General features: G+C 27.9%; 2 protein-coding genes and 2 long non-coding RNA genes across 5 annotated transcripts; 1 reads left to right on the forward strand and 3 right to left on the reverse strand.

The window, feature by feature from the left end:
• Window positions 1-5817: 5817 nt before the first annotated feature.
• On the reverse strand, window positions 5818-6527 carry LOC136998616 (uncharacterized). Its single transcript, XR_010889199.1, has 2 exons — window positions 6386-6527; window positions 5818-6099 (listed from the first exon to the last, which is right to left on the reverse strand). It is a non-coding gene; the product is annotated as an uncharacterized lncRNA (long non-coding RNA).
• On the forward strand, window positions 6391-8121 carry LOC136998612 (putative nuclease HARBI1). Its single transcript, XM_067351579.1, has 3 exons — window positions 6391-6530; window positions 6807-7004; window positions 7378-8121. The coding sequence occupies exons 2-3, from the start codon at window positions 6876-6878 to the stop codon at window positions 8020-8022; spliced, it is 774 nt and encodes a 257-aa protein (XP_067207680.1). The 5' UTR covers window positions 6391-6530; window positions 6807-6875; the 3' UTR covers window positions 8023-8121.
• A 47-nt stretch (window positions 8122-8168) lies between these two features.
• LOC105674718 (uncharacterized) lies at window positions 8169-10708 on the reverse strand. Its single transcript, XM_067351580.1, has 4 exons — window positions 10496-10708; window positions 10170-10349; window positions 9755-10074; window positions 8169-9216 (listed from the first exon to the last, which is right to left on the reverse strand). Exons 2-4 carry the CDS (start codon window positions 10306-10308, stop codon window positions 8968-8970), a joined length of 708 nt encoding a protein of 235 aa, XP_067207681.1. The 5' UTR covers window positions 10309-10349; window positions 10496-10708; the 3' UTR covers window positions 8169-8967.
• A 7318-nt stretch (window positions 10709-18026) lies between these two features.
• Window positions 18027-19484, reverse strand: LOC136998614 (uncharacterized). 2 transcript variants are annotated; one of them, XR_010889197.1, is made up of 4 exons: window positions 19305-19484; window positions 19016-19163; window positions 18735-18858; window positions 18027-18575 (listed from the first exon to the last, which is right to left on the reverse strand). It is a non-coding gene; the product is annotated as an uncharacterized lncRNA (long non-coding RNA). The 2 variants fall into 2 exon arrangements; XR_010889196.1 differs by having other exon boundaries at window positions 19016-19457.
• Between the last annotated feature and the right edge of the window lie 50 nt (window positions 19485-19534).

Consider the following 19534-nt stretch of genomic DNA (forward strand, 5'->3'; position numbering starts at 1 on the left):
ACTATGAATACCGGCCTATGCCCCTTCCAGTATATATGTTCTAAGGTTTTCCCCGGAGAGCTCCACACGCACACAACCGAGACCCGCTGACGTCACGTGTCCGTGTGCGCTCGGCTGTCGACTGGTAGAAGTGAGCGGACCTATGTCTTGTATCTCCTTCCCACCAAGCCTAGCATCAAACCGGTTTTGACGCTCGCACCATTTCTTCTGCCAAGCGTTGGCAGCAAAAATGCTTTCCCGAATTTCGCTCCACGCAACTAACAAGTCGACTAGCGGCGTGTTGCTTTTGCTCGACGCGATATTTTTTCTGAGATTTACAGTCTTTTATGAAATATATATCATATTCATATTAATAAAATATTTTAACATTATGTATTTGCAGAATATGATTATTCACGTTAATGTATAAAATAAGAATAAAGTAATAAAAATTATATATCGCAATATATAAACAAAACAAGTAACATTTCTACAATTTTAGTAGAAAAACATTTTTCCTATTAAAATATATTAACATGAGTTAATTGCGACAAAAATAAGCTTTAAACATATTTAATACATTATTAATTTATTTATATGTTCCAATTTTACACATTAACGTGAAAAATCACATTATAAATGCATAATATCTTTTGTAAATAGCAAGATACATTGAGAAGTAAAGGAAAGAATTGATTGAAAATAAAAGAAACATGTTTTTACTTATTAAAAAATATTTATGACTATCTTATTTAACACAAAAATAATCTGGACAAAGCATACCAATGTGATTATACATCGGATAGTTTAGTATTTTAACTTTATTTTAACCATTTTAATATAGTGGTCTTCCGCACCACCCAAGAGGTGGCTCTTCGCCAGGAACCCTATTGTACCACTTTTCATTTTTCTTTATACATTACCTTTATATAGATATGGTGTCGTTTGCAGACAAGATACTTATCATACACTTGTCGGTCATAAATGTGGTGTCATTTGTAGACAAGATACTTGTTACATATCGTTTACAAGTGTGTCATTTGCAGACAAAATACTTGTTACATGCCTGTCGTTTATAAGTGTGGTGTCCTTTGTGGACATATTAATGAAATTTTTTTATCTTAATTAAAAATGATAAGGGTCAACAAATAATAAAATTATAAAAGGAAAGGAGCAATAGGAATCAAAACGCTAGATTTTAGTGTGAACGAACTTGTATTGAGTTATAATAACATTAGTATAAACAGACATTTCATAGCCTGTCATCAGGCTATCCTTAGTGTGGAATAAATAAAATATATATGAAAACGCACGCTGATTTACATTAAGATCTGAGTTAAAACAAATACAATTTAGACGCAAGATTTGTTGTAAAATTAATAAAAAAAGTTAGTTTTAACATTGATATAATCAATGTTAGTTTGTCGGTTTTACAAATAAAAACTCGTCGGTTTTACAAATAAAAGATAGAAGAAAAAAATTAAAAATTAAAAATTTGTCAAAAATTTTATAAAAAAAGTTAATTAAAATAAAATAAAATAATAAAATTAATTAAAATCATTTAATATTCGAGATCAACAAGTTAAAGAAAAGTTAGTCAATAAAAAAATAATAAAATAAAATAAAATAAAATTTATAAAATTTATGTTAAGATAAATAATAGTTTTTTATTATTGTATGAACTCTTCCCCGACTGCCTCTTCTGTTCCCCCGGCCACCTCTGTTGTTTTGGCTTCCTCTTCTTCTTGTTATTCCAGAAGGACCTGGTCTAACATGATTGTCATATTGTAAATTTCGCCGAGCGTACCACCGTGCACGCGACCAACCACCTCCTCTTCTTTTTTTTCTAAAAATAAACACATTTATAGATTAATAATTTACAACAATTATGCATATGAATAAATCATTTAGTTACAAAAAAATAAATAAATATCAATGGGCTTGTTCGTTTTAGCTACACTGGGGCTGCTCTGGGTCTGCTCTACACAGGATAATACAGGACATATAAATAGTAATTATAAATTTGTCCTGTATTATCTTGTTTAGAACAGACCCAGAGCTGCCCCAGTGCAGCTAAAACGAACAAGCCCAATATATATGAAAGAGGCTAATGGAGCCACCGTTGGTTGTTAGCCATCAATGGTTGTTAAATCCGTAGAAAAATATCCATTGCTAAATACAGCTGAAAAAAAAGTTTTATTAATTTTATTAATTAAAATAAAAGTTTTCATATGAATTTCTTATTATGCACTCTGCTGGAACAGATAACACTTAAGCTGGTTCTACAATAAGTTGCAAATGCCCCGTCACCGGTCGCGAAGGATGGCAACTACTAATTGGAAAGCGCTATTTCTAGTTATTTTTAGTAAGACGGAGCATTCGCGACTGGCGACGGAGTATTTGCAACTTATTGTAGAACCGGCCTTAGTTCTTGTATGTAATACGAGTACATACAAATTGTTACCTAATCTTTTGCCTCTAACCTAACTGATAGCTCGCGCAAAATACAGCATAAAGACAATATTTATAACTTAACCTTATCCTTTTATGGCTTCTGGGGGTCGACTCTGTATCATGCAATATAGTGAAAAAGACAAAAGTGAGCAAATTTACTATCTATGATCTTATTGATCAACACCTAGTAAATTTGCTCACTTTTATCATTTTCACTACATTGCATGACCTAGTTTACACCCAGCCGTTTAATTCCGATTCATTCTGGAGTAGACCTTTGCGCCGCCGCGCCACGCCGCCGCCTCCGATAAATTATTATTCGCCGATTTCGCCGCCGCCAATTTTGAAATTTTTGCCGGACGCCGCCGCCGCCGCCGCCGAAAATTAATATGACACGCCGAGAAAAAGCAAAATGCTATATATAGCTTCCTTATCCGGATAAATTTGTAAAATCGCATAAATATATGCATAAGGAAATTGATTAGCCCATAAACAAATGCATAAGAAAATGGACCAATCAATTTCCTTATGTATATGTTTATGCGACTATGCAAGTTTGTCTGGATAGGCTCTTATGGCCGGAGCACAGACTTTTGCATAAAGCATAACGCATAAGCATAAGGAAATTGATTGGTCCATTTCCTTATGCATTTGCTTATGCTTATATATTATGCTTATGCTTATATATATAGACCAATCAATTTCCTTATGCTTATGCGTTATGCTTTATGTAAAAGTCTGTGCTCCGGCCTTTAAGGCCATAACATGTACAAAAATTTTAGTCGTGATCGTAAGGGTGCCGTCACATGAAGCGTAACTTGCGTAAGCGTATCTTGTGTTAGCCAATCAAATCGTTCAGATACTATACGCAAAATTTTGCATATGATAGCTGAATGATTTGATTGACTGACATAAATTACGCTTACGCAAGTTACGCCTCATGTGAAAGCAGTCTTGTAAGAGTGAAAAAGGAATGAACGAGGAATTAGCGGGATAACCGTTTAACGATCGAATCAGCGATGAAAATTGATGGGCGATTAGCTTCTTTAATCCAGTACAATCAGTTTTCGCCGAAAAAGTGGACGAAAAAGAGAAAAATTCTACGTAAGTAATAAATATACTTATATACTTTACTGTATCAACTAATCATAGTCAAGCAATAAAATAGTATAAAACAATCACTACCTTACTATTGTATGTTTGTGCTACTTAATTTAGGTTATTCTGTTATAAAATTATCAGACTTATTGGTATTTTATTGTTCTCAGATTGTTTATATGCAAAATGTCATTTTTCAATGAAATTGAAGAATCAGCTGAAATACAGGATACCGATGAATTCAAAGAAAATAGAAATCTGGTTGTGAACATCGAGAATTCCTCTCGTACTCGAAGTATTGCTAGAGAATATTTTGGAATGCTAAAAGATAATGAGAAAGGTGCTTTCGTTGACAAATGTCATGTATATTGTAAAATATGCTTTATGCATCCTGATGGACGAAAAGTTTATAGATATAAAAAAGCAGTTAGCACAGGAAATTTACTTACTCATTTGAGAGAAGAGCATAATATAAAAGCAACACATTTATCAAATGAAAGAATCAATATTAAAAGATTCTTTGAACCTAAACAATCTCAACAATCAAGCAAATCTTCAAAAATTACTAACAAACAAAAAGAATTATTTGATAGCATGACCATCTGGTTTTGTAGAGATTTCATTCCATTCTACGAAGCTGAAAAAAGTGGACTAAAAGATTTTTTAAAAATACATGGTGTTATACAAAATGAATCAAATCTACCACATCCAAGTACACTATCTCGAAGTTCACTCAAGAGTGTATAATGACTGCGTATTTGCTGTTAAAGCAAAAATAAATGAAGACAATCCAAGTGCAATTTCTATAACTATGGACGCATGGACTGACAATTATCGTCATATTCCATTTATGACTTCTACATTACATTGGATATCACCTACAGAAACACAGTTGAAATCATGTACGTTACAAACAAGTTTTTTGCCACATCCTCATACAGCTGATAATATTGTTGAAGAATTAAAAAGAGTGCTAACGCATTTTAATTTAAACAACAAGATTATAACTCTCGTAACTAATGGAGGAGCAAATATGATCAAATCTGCAAAAGATATGAAAGTTGACAGAGTATCTTGTATTGCACATGGACTCCACAATTTAGTGACAGTAGACACTCTTTTTAAATTACCAGAAATTAATAGTTGTATAACTAAAGCTAGAAGTATTATAAAAATTCTTGCTTTTAAAACTCAAGAAATTGAAAAAACAAAAGAAATTATACAGCAAGAAGAAATAAACAACATACTTGATAATGTTGAAAATCTAGAAGAGATGTTAGAAGCTGATGTAAGATTTAATTCCACACTTGATAGTAATAACGAGCATTCCTATGCGCAGACTTTTCCTTCATTTATGACATCTTCAGGATTACATAAAGATGTATCAACTAGGTGGAATAGTACACTAGAGATGCTAGCGAGTTTACTTAAAAATAAAGGTAAGTTGAATGTGTTAATGCATATATTCAAATGCAGATATAATTTATTTATCTGAATTTGAATATTGCACTTATAATATTAAACTTGTAAAATATTATTTAATATAATTATATATATTTACTATTAAATATAATTATAATTTATTTTGTAGAAATAGTAATACGCTGCTTAGAAATGCAAAAACGTTATGATGCAATTCCCACAGATAGTGAATGGAAGAATATTGAAGATATAGCAAATTGTTTAATAAGTATTAAAACAACAACAGAAATTCTTTCTGGAGTAGAATATCCTACAGTAAACTTAGCACTTTTATTTAGGTTTGTTATTTTATTTAGATTTATTAGGTTTAATATATTTTTATATTTTATATCATAAATGTATCTTATTATAAATTTAAAGAAGTTAATTGTTAAATGTGTTGCATAATTTTTTTTTCAGGGCAGAAATTGAAAACAATATGTGTGAAAATGAAGATGATTTATTTATAATAAAACAATTTAAGAAAACTATTTTATATATATATATACAGAACTTAAAAAAGCGATTTCCAATACACGAAGCCCATGTTTGCGGAGCACTTCTAGATCCGACTCTTCAAAATGTTAAAGGTGTTGCAGAATATCTTGCAGATAAGCAACAATCTGCTGAGGAATTTTTAGTATATATGATCCACAAGATGGTTCCTTTGAATATTAGAAATGAACAGGTAAAATTATTTTAATTAACATTAAGCGATATTTTATTAAACAATATTTAATTATTTAGATCAAATTAATTAGATCAAACAATATTTTAAAAAATTTTTATTAAAATAAATCATATAGTTTACTAATAAATATAAAATTATTGTTTTTATAATATAATTATATTTTCATGTTTAATTCTGCTTTTTTACAATAGGTATCTAATAGCGATTTCGGCTGGTCTGCACCGATTGCACATTTTGGGTGTCGTATGTTCGGCTGGTCGAATGGTGCAGTCCCTCACTGGAGCTGCGTATTCGTCTGGGCTCAATACACCGCACAGGTGCATGTTGGGTGTACACAAAGTGGCTCTCACAAATTTGTTGGAGCCAGTTAGTGTAATCGGTAATTGTCGATAACATTGGTGGTAATTTAGGTGAAACTACCGACAAGAAGCTACTATTATAAAAGACGGTCAGCCTTATCTCGTCGGTGGGTGAACTATCATGATGAGTGATTTATTTGTGTTAATGGAATTATTAACATCATCGTCATCAAGTTATGAAGACGAATTAATGTATTTGGATGTAGTACAACGTAAAGAAAGCAGAGCGAAAGTGAAAAATTACATAGAAGAGGTTGTGCGAAAATGTCCGATAAAACGGTGAGTTTTGTAGGTTAAGTTTACTATTAATGTGAATTTTATTATACAGAAAATGTTTACTTACAGTTTAAAAGTCATTTCCGAATGTCACGGGAGACGTGCTACGAAATAATTGAGAAATTCGAAAGATCAACATTCTATCCGAGTGACAGGTCTCATGGTGGAACGCCAATTTCATCAGCAGAAAAACATGTGTTATTGTTTATATGGTTAGTGTAATAATAGTAATTTTTTATGGTTAGTGTAATAATAATAGTAATTTAATATAAAAGAAAATGAATTGAAGAAATTAACATCCATAGACATTGATTCTTTTCGTGACTCGTGAGTTCTTAGCCTTAATGATTTAATTAAATTAATAAATAATTTTTCTAAGCGATGTTCTTTCTGATATCGTTTCTATTGACATTTTCCATGTATGTAGCTTACATACATAAATTGTTTTATTTTCTTAAAATAAACGACAATTTCTTTTTATTTTCAAGGTTTACGGGAAACAAATGCTCGCTTCGGCAAGTAGGAGATCGGTTTGATGTAAGCATCTCAACTTGTGAATGTGTGCTGCAAAGGGTGATGGATTTTCTGTATATATTGTATATATTTTCTGTAATATATCTAAAGACATAATTACATTCCCACTTACTTCAGAAGAGAAACATACTGTTGCCGAAAATTTTAAAAAGGTATAATATATATTCTGTTTTTAATTAATTATCTATTATACAAATAACTGTACTGTTTTTCATTTATATCATTCAATAATTAAGGCCAGAATTCCCTTTTTTGTGTTTACAACAAATTAATTTCTTTCTATTTTACATTTTCTTAAAGTTTATCTTGAAAATATTTCCTCTAAATATTATTTGGAAGAAAGTCGTGAGCGTACAGGTAGAAATTATTGATATTTTTTTTTTATATATCCCCAAAGTTTAATATAAAAAACTCAGTAAAAGAAATAAAAATATGCCTGAAAAAAGGGAAGTGTGGCTTTAACACATATCGATATCATTAAAAAAAGTGTTATACATTTAAAAAACAAACGCCGATTTGTTTTAGATTTTTGGTTTTGATAGAGTAATTGGATGTATCGATGGTTCGTACATCAACATTCGTACTCCTGCACATAAATCGCGGACGACATACGCAAACAGATATCATACGACAAGCATAGTTTTGCAAGCAGTATGCGACGACAGAAAAAGATTTCTTGATGTTTTCACAGGAGTTCCTGGAAAACTTCATGACAGTCGAACTTTCAAATTATCATTTTTAAAACAGAATATAGAGGAGATTTGCGAAAATGGAAGTTTTCATTTATTAGGTGACAGTGCCTATCCTATAAGAGAATTTCTCATGACACCTTACAAGGATTTCGGAAATTTAACACCGTCACACATAAAATTTAACGAAAAATTGTCAGCGACTAGAGTTAAAATCGAAAATGCATTCGGATTGTTAAAAGGTAGATTTCGGCAACTAATGTTATTGGATTTTCACACTGTTTATAAAATGAGTCGTTTCATTATAGCGTGTTGCGTATTACATAACATGTGTATTGATTCGAACGATTTATTTCGATGTGATGACGTGTTAAACGAAGAACAGTTTAATGAGCCAGTAGAACTTGAAGATAATGAAACTATATTAAGGCAACAGGGTGAAAGAAAGCGCGATGAAATCCGCAACCGAATGAATAGATGACTGCAAATAAATATTGTTATTTTATGTTTATAAATAAAAATATATTTATAAATAACGTCATGTTTATAAAAAAAATACACTGCACTTACTATTCACGCATGTGATGTATTATTTATTTCAATGTGCCGAAGAGATAGCATCGCAAATAAAAATTAATTCTCAAAAATTTAATAACATTTTTTTTCAAGGTACAGAAGTCTTAAACATACATTTGGAACACTTTTTAAACTCTTAATTCTATAGAATCTTTAAAAGTCTATCCAGACAAATTTGCATAGTATGCGATTATGTTGTTAATAAATTTGTCTGGATAGGTTCTAACACCTACAAACCATTTGATTGCAACGGGGATTTCAACTTTTATTTATATACTTATAATCAGGTAACATACAATTTGCTGTGTTGACTAGCATTAAGAGTAGTTAAAGAACAATTTGCAACCAAACTTAATTATGCTGGAAAATTAAAACTTAACTTCTTAAATTTCTTAACTATTTAAGTTCTTAAATTCTAAATCACTTTTTTTATTGCAACTAAACAAAAATTACAGCCTTCTGCAGAATGTATATATTACTGAAAAGAATTTAGAGAACACCTAATTTTTCATATTATTTTAAAAGCCATGTAACGCGATAAAAAATAATAAAACAGTGAAATTAAAAATCAACATCCACTCTAATTTCGTCTTTTTTACATTTGTTTTATAGTCATTTTTCATCAAATTATGTATGACTAACAACTATAATATAATTATAACTATAATAACTATTATTATAACTATAAATATGAAAAGTTAGGCGTAAAATCTAAATCTTGGATCTTAAATCTTTTCTTTTCTTACTATACTAATCTTTCTCAATATACTTATAACTATAAATATGAAAAATTAGACAAAATATAAATCTTTAATTTTTTTCTTAATATTAAATCTTAAATTTTTTCTTTTCATGCATCCAAAGGACCAACTTGTTTTTCTACAAATTTCATTAAGAGTTCCATTTTTTCTTTGTGCCTTTTTTCTTTACCTTCTTCTTTTTTGGCGTAAGCTTCTTTCAAAATATTATTAATGGATGTTTCCTCTTTTTTCTTCCTTTTTATCTTTGATTGATTCTCGACATTGTTATTTATATTTTCTAGCAAGGAATTATCAGGAGTCTTTTTGTTAAGAATTGTACGTTTTGTACCCATCAGTACCTGTAACATAAATATAAAATGCAGAATAGAGGACATGTATTTTGCAAGAAAGTAAGAAAAATATGAATGAAATGACTTTTAGATTATTGGGCAGTGAAAGACAAATTAAAAGTTCATAAAAATAAATTATTAAATATGTATATATCAATAACAGTGAGTTTGTATAGTGAATATACATATAGTATATACACTTATGACATCACAAATTCTTTAATAAATTCATTTAGAATTAATTACTTTTCTTATAATTAATTATTTTTCAGTACAATACAGAATTTTATGATTGCCTGTTATTTTCATCAACTAATCAAATGATTTCAAATGAATTCTATTCAAATATATTTAAAATTATGTGAAACACAAAATAAAACATTACAAAATGTAACTGGTAAAACTAACTAAAAACATTATATAATGATATCTGTTTACAGGATTCTTTTACTTGATATACAAATATGTAATGTTTTAGCATGCACAAAAAAATAAAAAAAAATTTCTTGTGTTTTAAGTACCTTATATCTTCAACTTAAAACATTACCTCTGGTAGGATACTATCATCCTTAGCCGCTATATCTGATAATTCCGCTTCATAAGGTACAGTTATACGATTTCGACCCGTTGAATTATTATTATTAATAGCGTCTCTCTTACGTCGCATTATAGTTTTATAACGATTTTGGCATTGCCAACCACCAACTTCGAGTAATATCCAACTCTTCTTTAAATCTTCCGATATGCGTTGGAACATACTTTTCACTGTCCTGAAGGTCTTGCGAGGACCGACGGATATCATGTAGTCGTTGTATTTTGATAGCAAGAATTTTGTTTCGGGTTCACCCCATTCATCGACCGATCTTCCTGTTATAACATACATTATTTATAGTGTAGTTAGTGTGTGTTCAATTCCTTATAAAGTAACTAATAGTATTAACAATATCTATTCTTTATCTTACCAGACTTTATTTCGTCAGAGTTTGTAGTTTTGATGTTATTTTCATGATTCGACTCGTCGCTGTCTACGATGTCGTCATCGAACGATTGAGGATGTTCCTTTTTCATGTGATTAAATATTTGGACCATTGTTCCCCACATATCGCAGAAACCACATTGCAGGATATCGGAATCATTATTATCTGAAAGCAATGATTATTTGTAGATATTTCTGTACAATTCTAGAATTTTAGGTTAGGAAAATAAATCTCTAAATACTGAATGCGTATTAAATTTTATATATTAATATAAGTATTAATGTTTTTATTACGTATATTTATATACTCACACACTATTCAAAGACGAAGATGAAGCCATCGCGATAAATTTTGCAATTTTATATTTTACTTGTATCATACACGTTGTATGCCGATTCGCGTCTCATGACTCTGTGTTCGGCTGAAAAGATATACACTGCCGTGGTGGTAGTCGAAATATCGAGTGCAACACTGTATGGGTGTACGCACTGCACACACTTCCACCAACTCTACACAGGTGGTACACCAGTGCAGACCAGCCGAAATCGCTATAAGAGAGAAACAGATATTTATTCTAATAAATCATGTCAGCTTCTTGGAGTCAAAAAATTACGTTTGGAATTAGCTGCGAAACACGCAAATATTATTCCTCCTGAAGATCCTATTCTTATTGAAGTTAAGAAGTATTTACATATATCAGAATCTATCGAGGATCCTCTACAATGGTGGAATAAAATGAAGTTATCACTGTCAAATTTGTACAAATTGATGTGCTGCATTTATGCTATTCCGATCACAAGTTCAGCATCTGAGCGTGCATTCTCTTCTGCAGGTTTACTTATCACAGCAAAACGTTCTGCGTTAAAACCGTTAAAATCTAACAAAATCCTATTTATTCATGATAATTTTTAATTAATAAAAGATATATATTTAAAATCTATAAAATAAGTTATATATAAGTTATCCAAAAAACATTGCTACAGTTATATAATTATTACTTACAATTTCTTATTAATTAATGTATAATTTTTAATGAAAAAGTTTTTCATATGTAAAAAGTTAAAAAGTGATCGATATTTTATTTTTGTTACATATGATATTAATGATTAAAAAATGATGTTATTTTGTTTTTTCACGAGTAAAATTAATAAATATATTTTAAAAATAAATATTGTGTTTCATCTTTATTTATCTTATAATCTTATTATAAATGTTATAATATGTATTGTTATATGTACGTAGTTGTACGTAAGTTATATATGTATATGTATGCATAATTATATATTGTTTGCTATTTTTATTTATTTATATTATCTGTACTTATTAAAAACTAAAATTAAAGTTTATTCTAAATTAGAGAAATGTAATTAACTTTGAAATTTAATATATAATTTCTACCATTATTGAACATAATAAACAATTAAAATAATTGAAAGGTAAAAGATTTTGAAATGTAAAAGTTAAATAAAACTAAAGAGAACAATATAAAATAAAACATATATTTATGTTTCTTGATAATTTTCAAATATTATATATCTATAATCAGTCTGTTTATTAAATTATTATAGTTTAATTTCTTTACTTAAAAAAATATATATATATATATATATATATATACGTTGACGCCGTTATTCGACACCGCCGCCGATAAATTATCATCCGCCGATTTCGCCGCCGCCAAAAGAAAAAATTGTCGGCGAATTCGCCGCCGCCTAACTATTTAGTATCGAACGCCGCCGCCAATATAAAATAAAACGGCGCACAGGTCTATTCTGGAGTAAAGTGAAATTCCTTGGGTGTAAACGGATTAATTTCGATCCACTTCAATCCTCTTTTCTCAGCGGAGTAGAACAAATTAGGATTGGAATAAGTATAGTGTAAACGCTTCGGATCGAAACGTAGCAAGTGTTACCAACATAATATGTGAACACCACAGATGTCTATACTAGTACTAGATCGCTAACTTTAGGCTTTGACGTATGGAAAAACCACGAAGTAAAAGTAAGGAGACGTAACTAGATAGCGTATAGAGAAAAAAGTTGGTCACGAAAAATGTTCCACGAAGGAGGAGGTTTGCCGAATGGAATAACTTGCAACATTTCGTCGCCATCTTAAATCTGTTCTTTTTTAGCTGTACCATGAGGAACATGAACTGAACTGACTGCACTAAGAGCAAGAGCAAGTAAAAAGCTTACTTTGTGCTTGTGAAATATTCGTATGCAACGTGGTATGCAAATAATTTTAATTAAACATTTATATAAGGTATATATTTCAAGATTATAAATTTTAAAGTAAATGTAGTTTAACATTTAACATTTTATTTTTAATTGTTTTGCAGAAAATTAGAATTTATTGTAGTATTAACTTTTAATTTTTATAACCTAAAATTGTTGCATGTTAAATCAATTAACATTTCGCTATAAGCAATATCTTTTAATCTATCTATCTATTTATCTATCTATTAATAAATCAGCATAGATATATTTTCTAAGTATGTCCAAATATTAATATAAATAATTTTTAGCAATATATTAATATTTTCATTTTTTTATTTATAAGATAATTTAACTGCATTTTATTTTTAAATATTTTTAATTTTTATTATAGATATAATAAATTCTGAAGTAATGGCCTGTTGTGTCAAAGGTTGCAATTCAAGGGGAGATAAAAAAGGATCAGAAAAAAGAAGTTTGTTCACACCTCGTACTGTAAGTATTTATGTTGGTTTTATTTTCAGAAATCATTATTGTATTTATGTTAAGGAAAAATATTTTTATTCAAGTTTTTTCCAAAGTTATCGCGAGTATATATTATAGTATACGAGTATATATATGAGTATATTGTACAAGTATATACTTTATTTAATTTTAAAAATAAAAACACAAAGGAAGCTCTTTTATAATCCAGAGCGGGGATTTTGTAACTTCTAGCGACGATATCGATATTGTTATGTTGTCGTTGCGCAGCTTTTTTGTCATCTATAATATCTGCGCAACGATAACATAACGATATCGATAGCGTCGCTAGAAGTTATAGAATCCCCGCTCTGAACTGGAATAAGATCGCTCAATAAACTTATTTTATTCTTGTACAAACGTTTCGGCGCAACAATTTAGGCCATCTTCAGTGTAATCTTAGTTACAATAACAAACCTACAATAACAACGTAGATAATTATTCCAGCTCAGGGTCTTAAAGAGCTTCCTTTGTGTTTTTATTTTTATTAATTGTTTAAAGAATAACCCATAATATTTCTTATTAAGAATTATTTAATTTTTTTATAGAATGATATGTTTATTTCTTGGTCCAATATTATGTGTAATAAAGATATAAAAATAAAGAAAACTAGCAGAATTTGTGAACTGCATTTTAAGCCTGAAGATATTATTAAAGAAGATGCATTTTTACAAGAAGATGGATCAGTCATTTATGTGCAAAGAAAAAATCCAAAATTAAAAGAAGAAGCTATTCCTACAATTTTTCCAATAAAAAAAAGTATATCATATTATCAACAGATAGAACATAAAAGTGACAATGATGTTATGTCTTCTGACAAGTTTTCAGTTGAATATGAAACTTTGGAAACAGTTTCAACAGAAAAATCAATTCCATCTACATCATGTGTGATAAATAAAGTATTGCAAATCAATAAACCTTTGCAAGAAGATGTATCTTTTATGTCAAGAAAAGAAACAATTGAATTTTCTATTGAAGATATCAATATTGCTAAAAATATTAAAGTCCCAACAGTTTATTGGTTTACAAATATTAACAATAGCTGTATGATGTGGACATGCTGGACAAGAGATTTGCATAATATTTTAAGACGTGTTATTATTAAAGCAAATATGAAAGTTCAAGTAAATATAATTCAATAAAACAATATTATTTAATATATATGTACATTTATACCAATAATTTATTAAAATGTTGATATATAAAATAGGTATTTATTGGAGATAAAGAAATTTCTTTTGACACAAAAATAATTCATAACATACAAGAAATTGAACAAATTTTGAAGAAATTAGAAAATTTTTTTCCTTGCCAAAAAGTTAATAATGAAAACAGGTTTGTGCATCAAATTATATTTTTATGTTTTACATAAATAATACTAAAGTAATAACAAAAATATTATTTTAGTCTTTTATATTAATAAAAATATTTACTTTTATTTTTTAGAAAGTTTTTATTTAATAAAATTGTGTATTATAATATAGCTTATATTATATGTAATATAAGCTGTATTATAATATACTGTGCACTATACAAATAAAAATAAAATGAAAAACACACTTTAAATAAAATGCACTAACCAATTTTACAGGGTTACAAATTGTCATGGTTTTGTAATTAAAGAGCAATATAGAGGAGAGAACATGAGATGTTTGGCTTGTAAGAGAAATTGAAAAATATTATTAAGAAAAGCGCATAATTTAACACCAATGCAAAAATTAAGAAATAAAAGCAAAAAATTACAAGTGTCAAATTTAAATCACAAACGTCGAGAAAAGAGGCTTCGAAACAAAGTATATTAAATATTTATATATTTTTTTATAACATACAAATTACATTTTTTATTGGAATTTATTTTTTAACTTAACATATTTGTATATAGATTATAAAATTATATAACAAAATAAAATATTTGAAACATAAGTGCACTCAATGTAATGAAAAAATAATCGAAGAAACTATTTCCAAATTACCACAAAATCAACAATTGGCAGTACAAGCTTGTTTTGCAGCAGCAAAGTTAAAAGATAACAGAGGCATGAGATATTCGAATGAATGGGTATATGAATGCATTTTACTTCGGATTAAAAGTGCAAAAACCTACAATTATTTAAGATCTCATAATATTCTAACATTACCTTCAAATAAAACACTAAATCGTTATATTAAAATTGTCAAAGGTTGTTATGGTTTTCAATCGAGCACATTTGAAATATTGAAAAAGAAAACGGCAAACATGGAACCTAATGATGTGCGAGGTATACATACAATATTTGATTTACAAAAATCAATTTTATTAATATGCAATGCAATTTTTACGTAATACAAACATAAAACATAAATCGTATATCGATAGATATTATATATTTTAATAGCCAAAAAAATTTTTTTAGGTGTTTTGTTGTTGGATGAAATGAAATTATCAAAAACTTTATATTTTAATAGAACAAATCTAAAAGTTGAAGGCTTTGTTAATTTAGATAAATATACTCCAGAAGAACAAAAGAAAAAAAAGGGGGACCATGCATTGGTTCTTATGTTTCAGCCTTTTAAAGGAACATGGGTTCAATCTTTAGCTTGCTTCTTAAGTGTTGGCAGCGCAAGTGCATCAATTTTGCATAAAATTATTATGGAGTGTATTATTTTAACAGAACAATGTGGACTAAAAGTAGACGCTGTAGTGTCAGATGGAGCATCATGGAATCGATCTATGTGGAATATATTTGGAGTAAAAGAAGAATGTGTTAGTATACAACATATTGTAGATGTAGAAAGACGCTTGTGGTTTATTTCTGATTTTCCACATTTAATAAAATGTCTTCGAAATTATTTTTCTCAGTTTGATCGATATGCAGGAATTTGGGTGAGTTTAAAAATTTGCATCATAAGAAACAAAAATCTAAGTACACATAATTTCTTTCAAATAATTATTTAATTTAATAATTAAAAAATATGATAAACAATTATAATCAAACACTGAATAATTATAAATTATAATATATTTTTTATAATTTTATATTGTTCATATTTCTTTATATTAACATAGAAGCATACTATACATTTAATATGCAGTTGGCATTAAACAATTTCATATAGTTATTCTCCGTTACGTACAGACTCCAGATGGTATAATTTCTTTAAAACATTGGTATGCGATACTTGCCATTGAAAATCCTCATGGTTTTAATTTAAAATCTAGTTATTATTTGGATGAAAACCATATTAAACCTAAGTATTACCAAAAAATGAATGTAGCAATGGCATTTCGAGTATGTAGATAAAGCTATACCGACCCGACAGTTTATTAAGCGTTAAATACTAAATCTGCTTCTTTGATTGATTTAAATCATTTAGGATAAAATCTACACCAATCAAAGCAGATTTAATATTTTGTACGCATACTAAACAATCGGTGTAAACTAAGTCATTATTATAATCATATATGTTATATATATGAATACAATGAAATTAAATGTTTTATGCAATTTTCAGTTTTTTAATGTGGCACCTACCATGCAAATATTGAAAGAAGCAAATATTCATCATGATTTGAATGATGCTGACGGCTCAATTAAATTTTGCAAAAGAGTGAATGCATTAATCACTGCTATGAATAGTCGTACTCCGAAGAACTCATTGCGACCGGATAACAAAATTTACAAGGTAATCATATATAACATAGCAAGTGATTTTATAATATAGTAATTAACATTTAGCGTTGAATTATATAAAATTGTAATCAATTTTTAATTTTATTAACTATTATAATGATTATCCATATATATGTACTTTACAGAATGTCGAAGATTTTTAAAATTTTTTAATTCAATGGGAAAAAGAAGCTAAAAAAATGCATTATAATTTTATAACTGATCAAACTTGTTATGGTTTAAAAATTTCTTTGAAAGCTACTCTTGAGATTTGTTCTTTTTTGATTAATAAATGCAAATTTCAATATTTAATGACATCTAGATTAAATCAAGATAATTTAGAGGTATATTTCGTTTTTAAAATATAAATAAAAAATATTTGTAATGCATAACTTTTTAAAAATATTAATAAAATATGTAATGTATATATAATTTATAATTATTTTTGTAGAGATTTTTTGGGATGATGCGAAATTGTGGTTCCAATGATCATCCTGACTCTCAATTATTTATACAAATATACAGGTTGATATCAACGTATTCTCTTGTAAAGCCCCCTAAAGGTTGTAACGTATCTACTGGAGAAATAATGAACGTTCTTCTCAATATTAAAGATATAGAAGATACAAAAGAAAGAGAAGAACAATGGATAAGTCAGATAGATACTATTTTGGATAGAGGAAGGAATAATGAAATTTTAGCATATGCCCCATCAATTCTTAATGATCATGATTTGCATATATGTACTACTTCAGATTATATTCTGACGTACATTGCTGGATATGTGGCAAGAAAAGGAAATAGGTTTTCTAAAAATATTATTAATAATAAAAATGTTATTTGCGAAGAATGTTTGAAGACGTTGATTTTACAACCAAATGATGTAATACCAGAAAGACATAAATTAATTCAAATAAAAACAAAGGGATATTTAAAAAATCCTTCAATAGCTTTATTTAATTTGCTTTCAATTTTGGAAAAAGGAATAATAGAGGCAACAAAATGTGGAGAAATTAATGTTAATACATTATTTGAAATAATGGAATTAATTGACGAAGAAAAAAATTTACTCACTCTCATCGGTTGTGAAAAACATAAATATGAATTTACTAAAAATATTATTCGCTTTTATTTAATAACACGGATGTTTTTTTTGGTCAAGCAAGCGAACAAAAATGATAAAGCTGAAAGAGAAAAAACAAAGGAAAAAAGGAAATCTTCCAAATTAGTTCAATTAAATATTCCAAATGCTACAAATATGCATTCTCAAATAATTAATGAAACAAATACGGTTGAAACTGTAATACAAATGAAAACAAATGCAAAAAGGCGTAAAATTGAAATAACTTCTAAAAAACAATAGCGTAAAAAGTAAGCGTTAAACTTTATATATATTTTATATACTTACTTTTATATTTTATAAAAAAAAAATGTTTATTTTATAAAATAAAAAATAATTTACTTTTTAATACAATTTATTGTCATATTTACAATTCCAATCCCTATTTTTATAAAATTAAAATTCATATATATATACATAATTTGTAATATAGATAGAAAGCTAATATGCTTTCACGATAATAATTTCAAGATATAATAATCTTCTCTAATATCTAATTTAAATTAAAATTATCAAAATATTTATTATATGCAATCAAATGTTTAAACTATTGTTTGATTTTATAAATATTGTATTATTTTTACAATTTATCAACAATTTTTAAAAATTTATTTACTTCCTCAATATTTTCAATTACAATAAATTTTGAAAAAGAATGAATTTCATTATTTATATAAATATTAATCTGTCCATTTTGCAAAAAAGCAATTCTTTTTCTTACACTATAATCACTTTCTATTTTTTGAAAACCAAAAAACATTTCATTCCCTCTTGAACAACTCCATTCAGTAGAAGGAAATGTAATAAACTCCAAGTTGTCTTGCAAATATTTAAAATTATTGCGTCCATCATTTTTAGATTTCATCTTGTTTCTTTGTCTGAAATGCTAAAAAATAATAAAGTAATATAAATATTATTTTTCTACAACATTAATATTTTTACTTTAAAACTGACTTTTGTTTTTCTTTTTTAATACTACTTCTATACTATATCTATTATAAATAAATACAATATTATATATTATAATACTTTTTAATATTATTACCTTTTTTCTCTGCAGAAATGTGTGTGTATATGTATATTTTATTTTTAATCTTTATTTTCTTGAATACTGATACTGATAAGTATATTCTAAATTATATATATTATCATCTACGGCGTTTTCTTCTCTAAAATATATTTATAATTATATTAACCTTATTTAAGATAAACATAGTTTGTATTATATAAGATTTATATTCTTTATATTCTTTATGTTCTTTAAAAATTTGTAACATTTTTTTTATTTTTTAAAAATTTATTTGTTTATTTCAATTTCATACTTACGTTCCATGCTTTTCTAATCCTTATAACCTTTTCTCTCACTGTGGTCTCATCTGTCATTGACAATTTAAAGATGGCGACGAAATGTTGCAAGTTATTCCACTCGGCAAACCTCCTCCTTCACGGAACATTTTTCGTGACCACTTTCAATCTATGTAGTTACGTCTCCTTACTTTTACTTCGTGCTTGTATTGCTCGAGTTAAATTCATTGAATTTGTTGAGTTTAATAAATATAATTATATACATATATATATAATTATATCTATTAAAGAGGTATACCAACATACATACCAACATTATTTGTTTCTTTCATAGACTGATTTGCAGTTAATCTTTTTTTATTACAATAAAATTTGCTCTATAAACTCAACAAATTCAATTAATTTAACTCAAGCAATACAAGACAGCGTTGAGTTGTCATAAATCATAAAGATTCTAGATGGTTATGTCTATCTCATTTTTCGGTCCTAGTGAAACTAACTCGAACTTGAATTATCGTAAACACCCTATATCTCATTTTT

This window comes from Linepithema humile, chromosome 3 (genome assembly GCF_040581485.1).
Source record: "Linepithema humile isolate Giens D197 chromosome 3, Lhum_UNIL_v1.0, whole genome shotgun sequence".
NCBI classification, from domain to species: Eukaryota; Metazoa; Arthropoda; class Insecta; order Hymenoptera; family Formicidae; genus Linepithema; species Linepithema humile.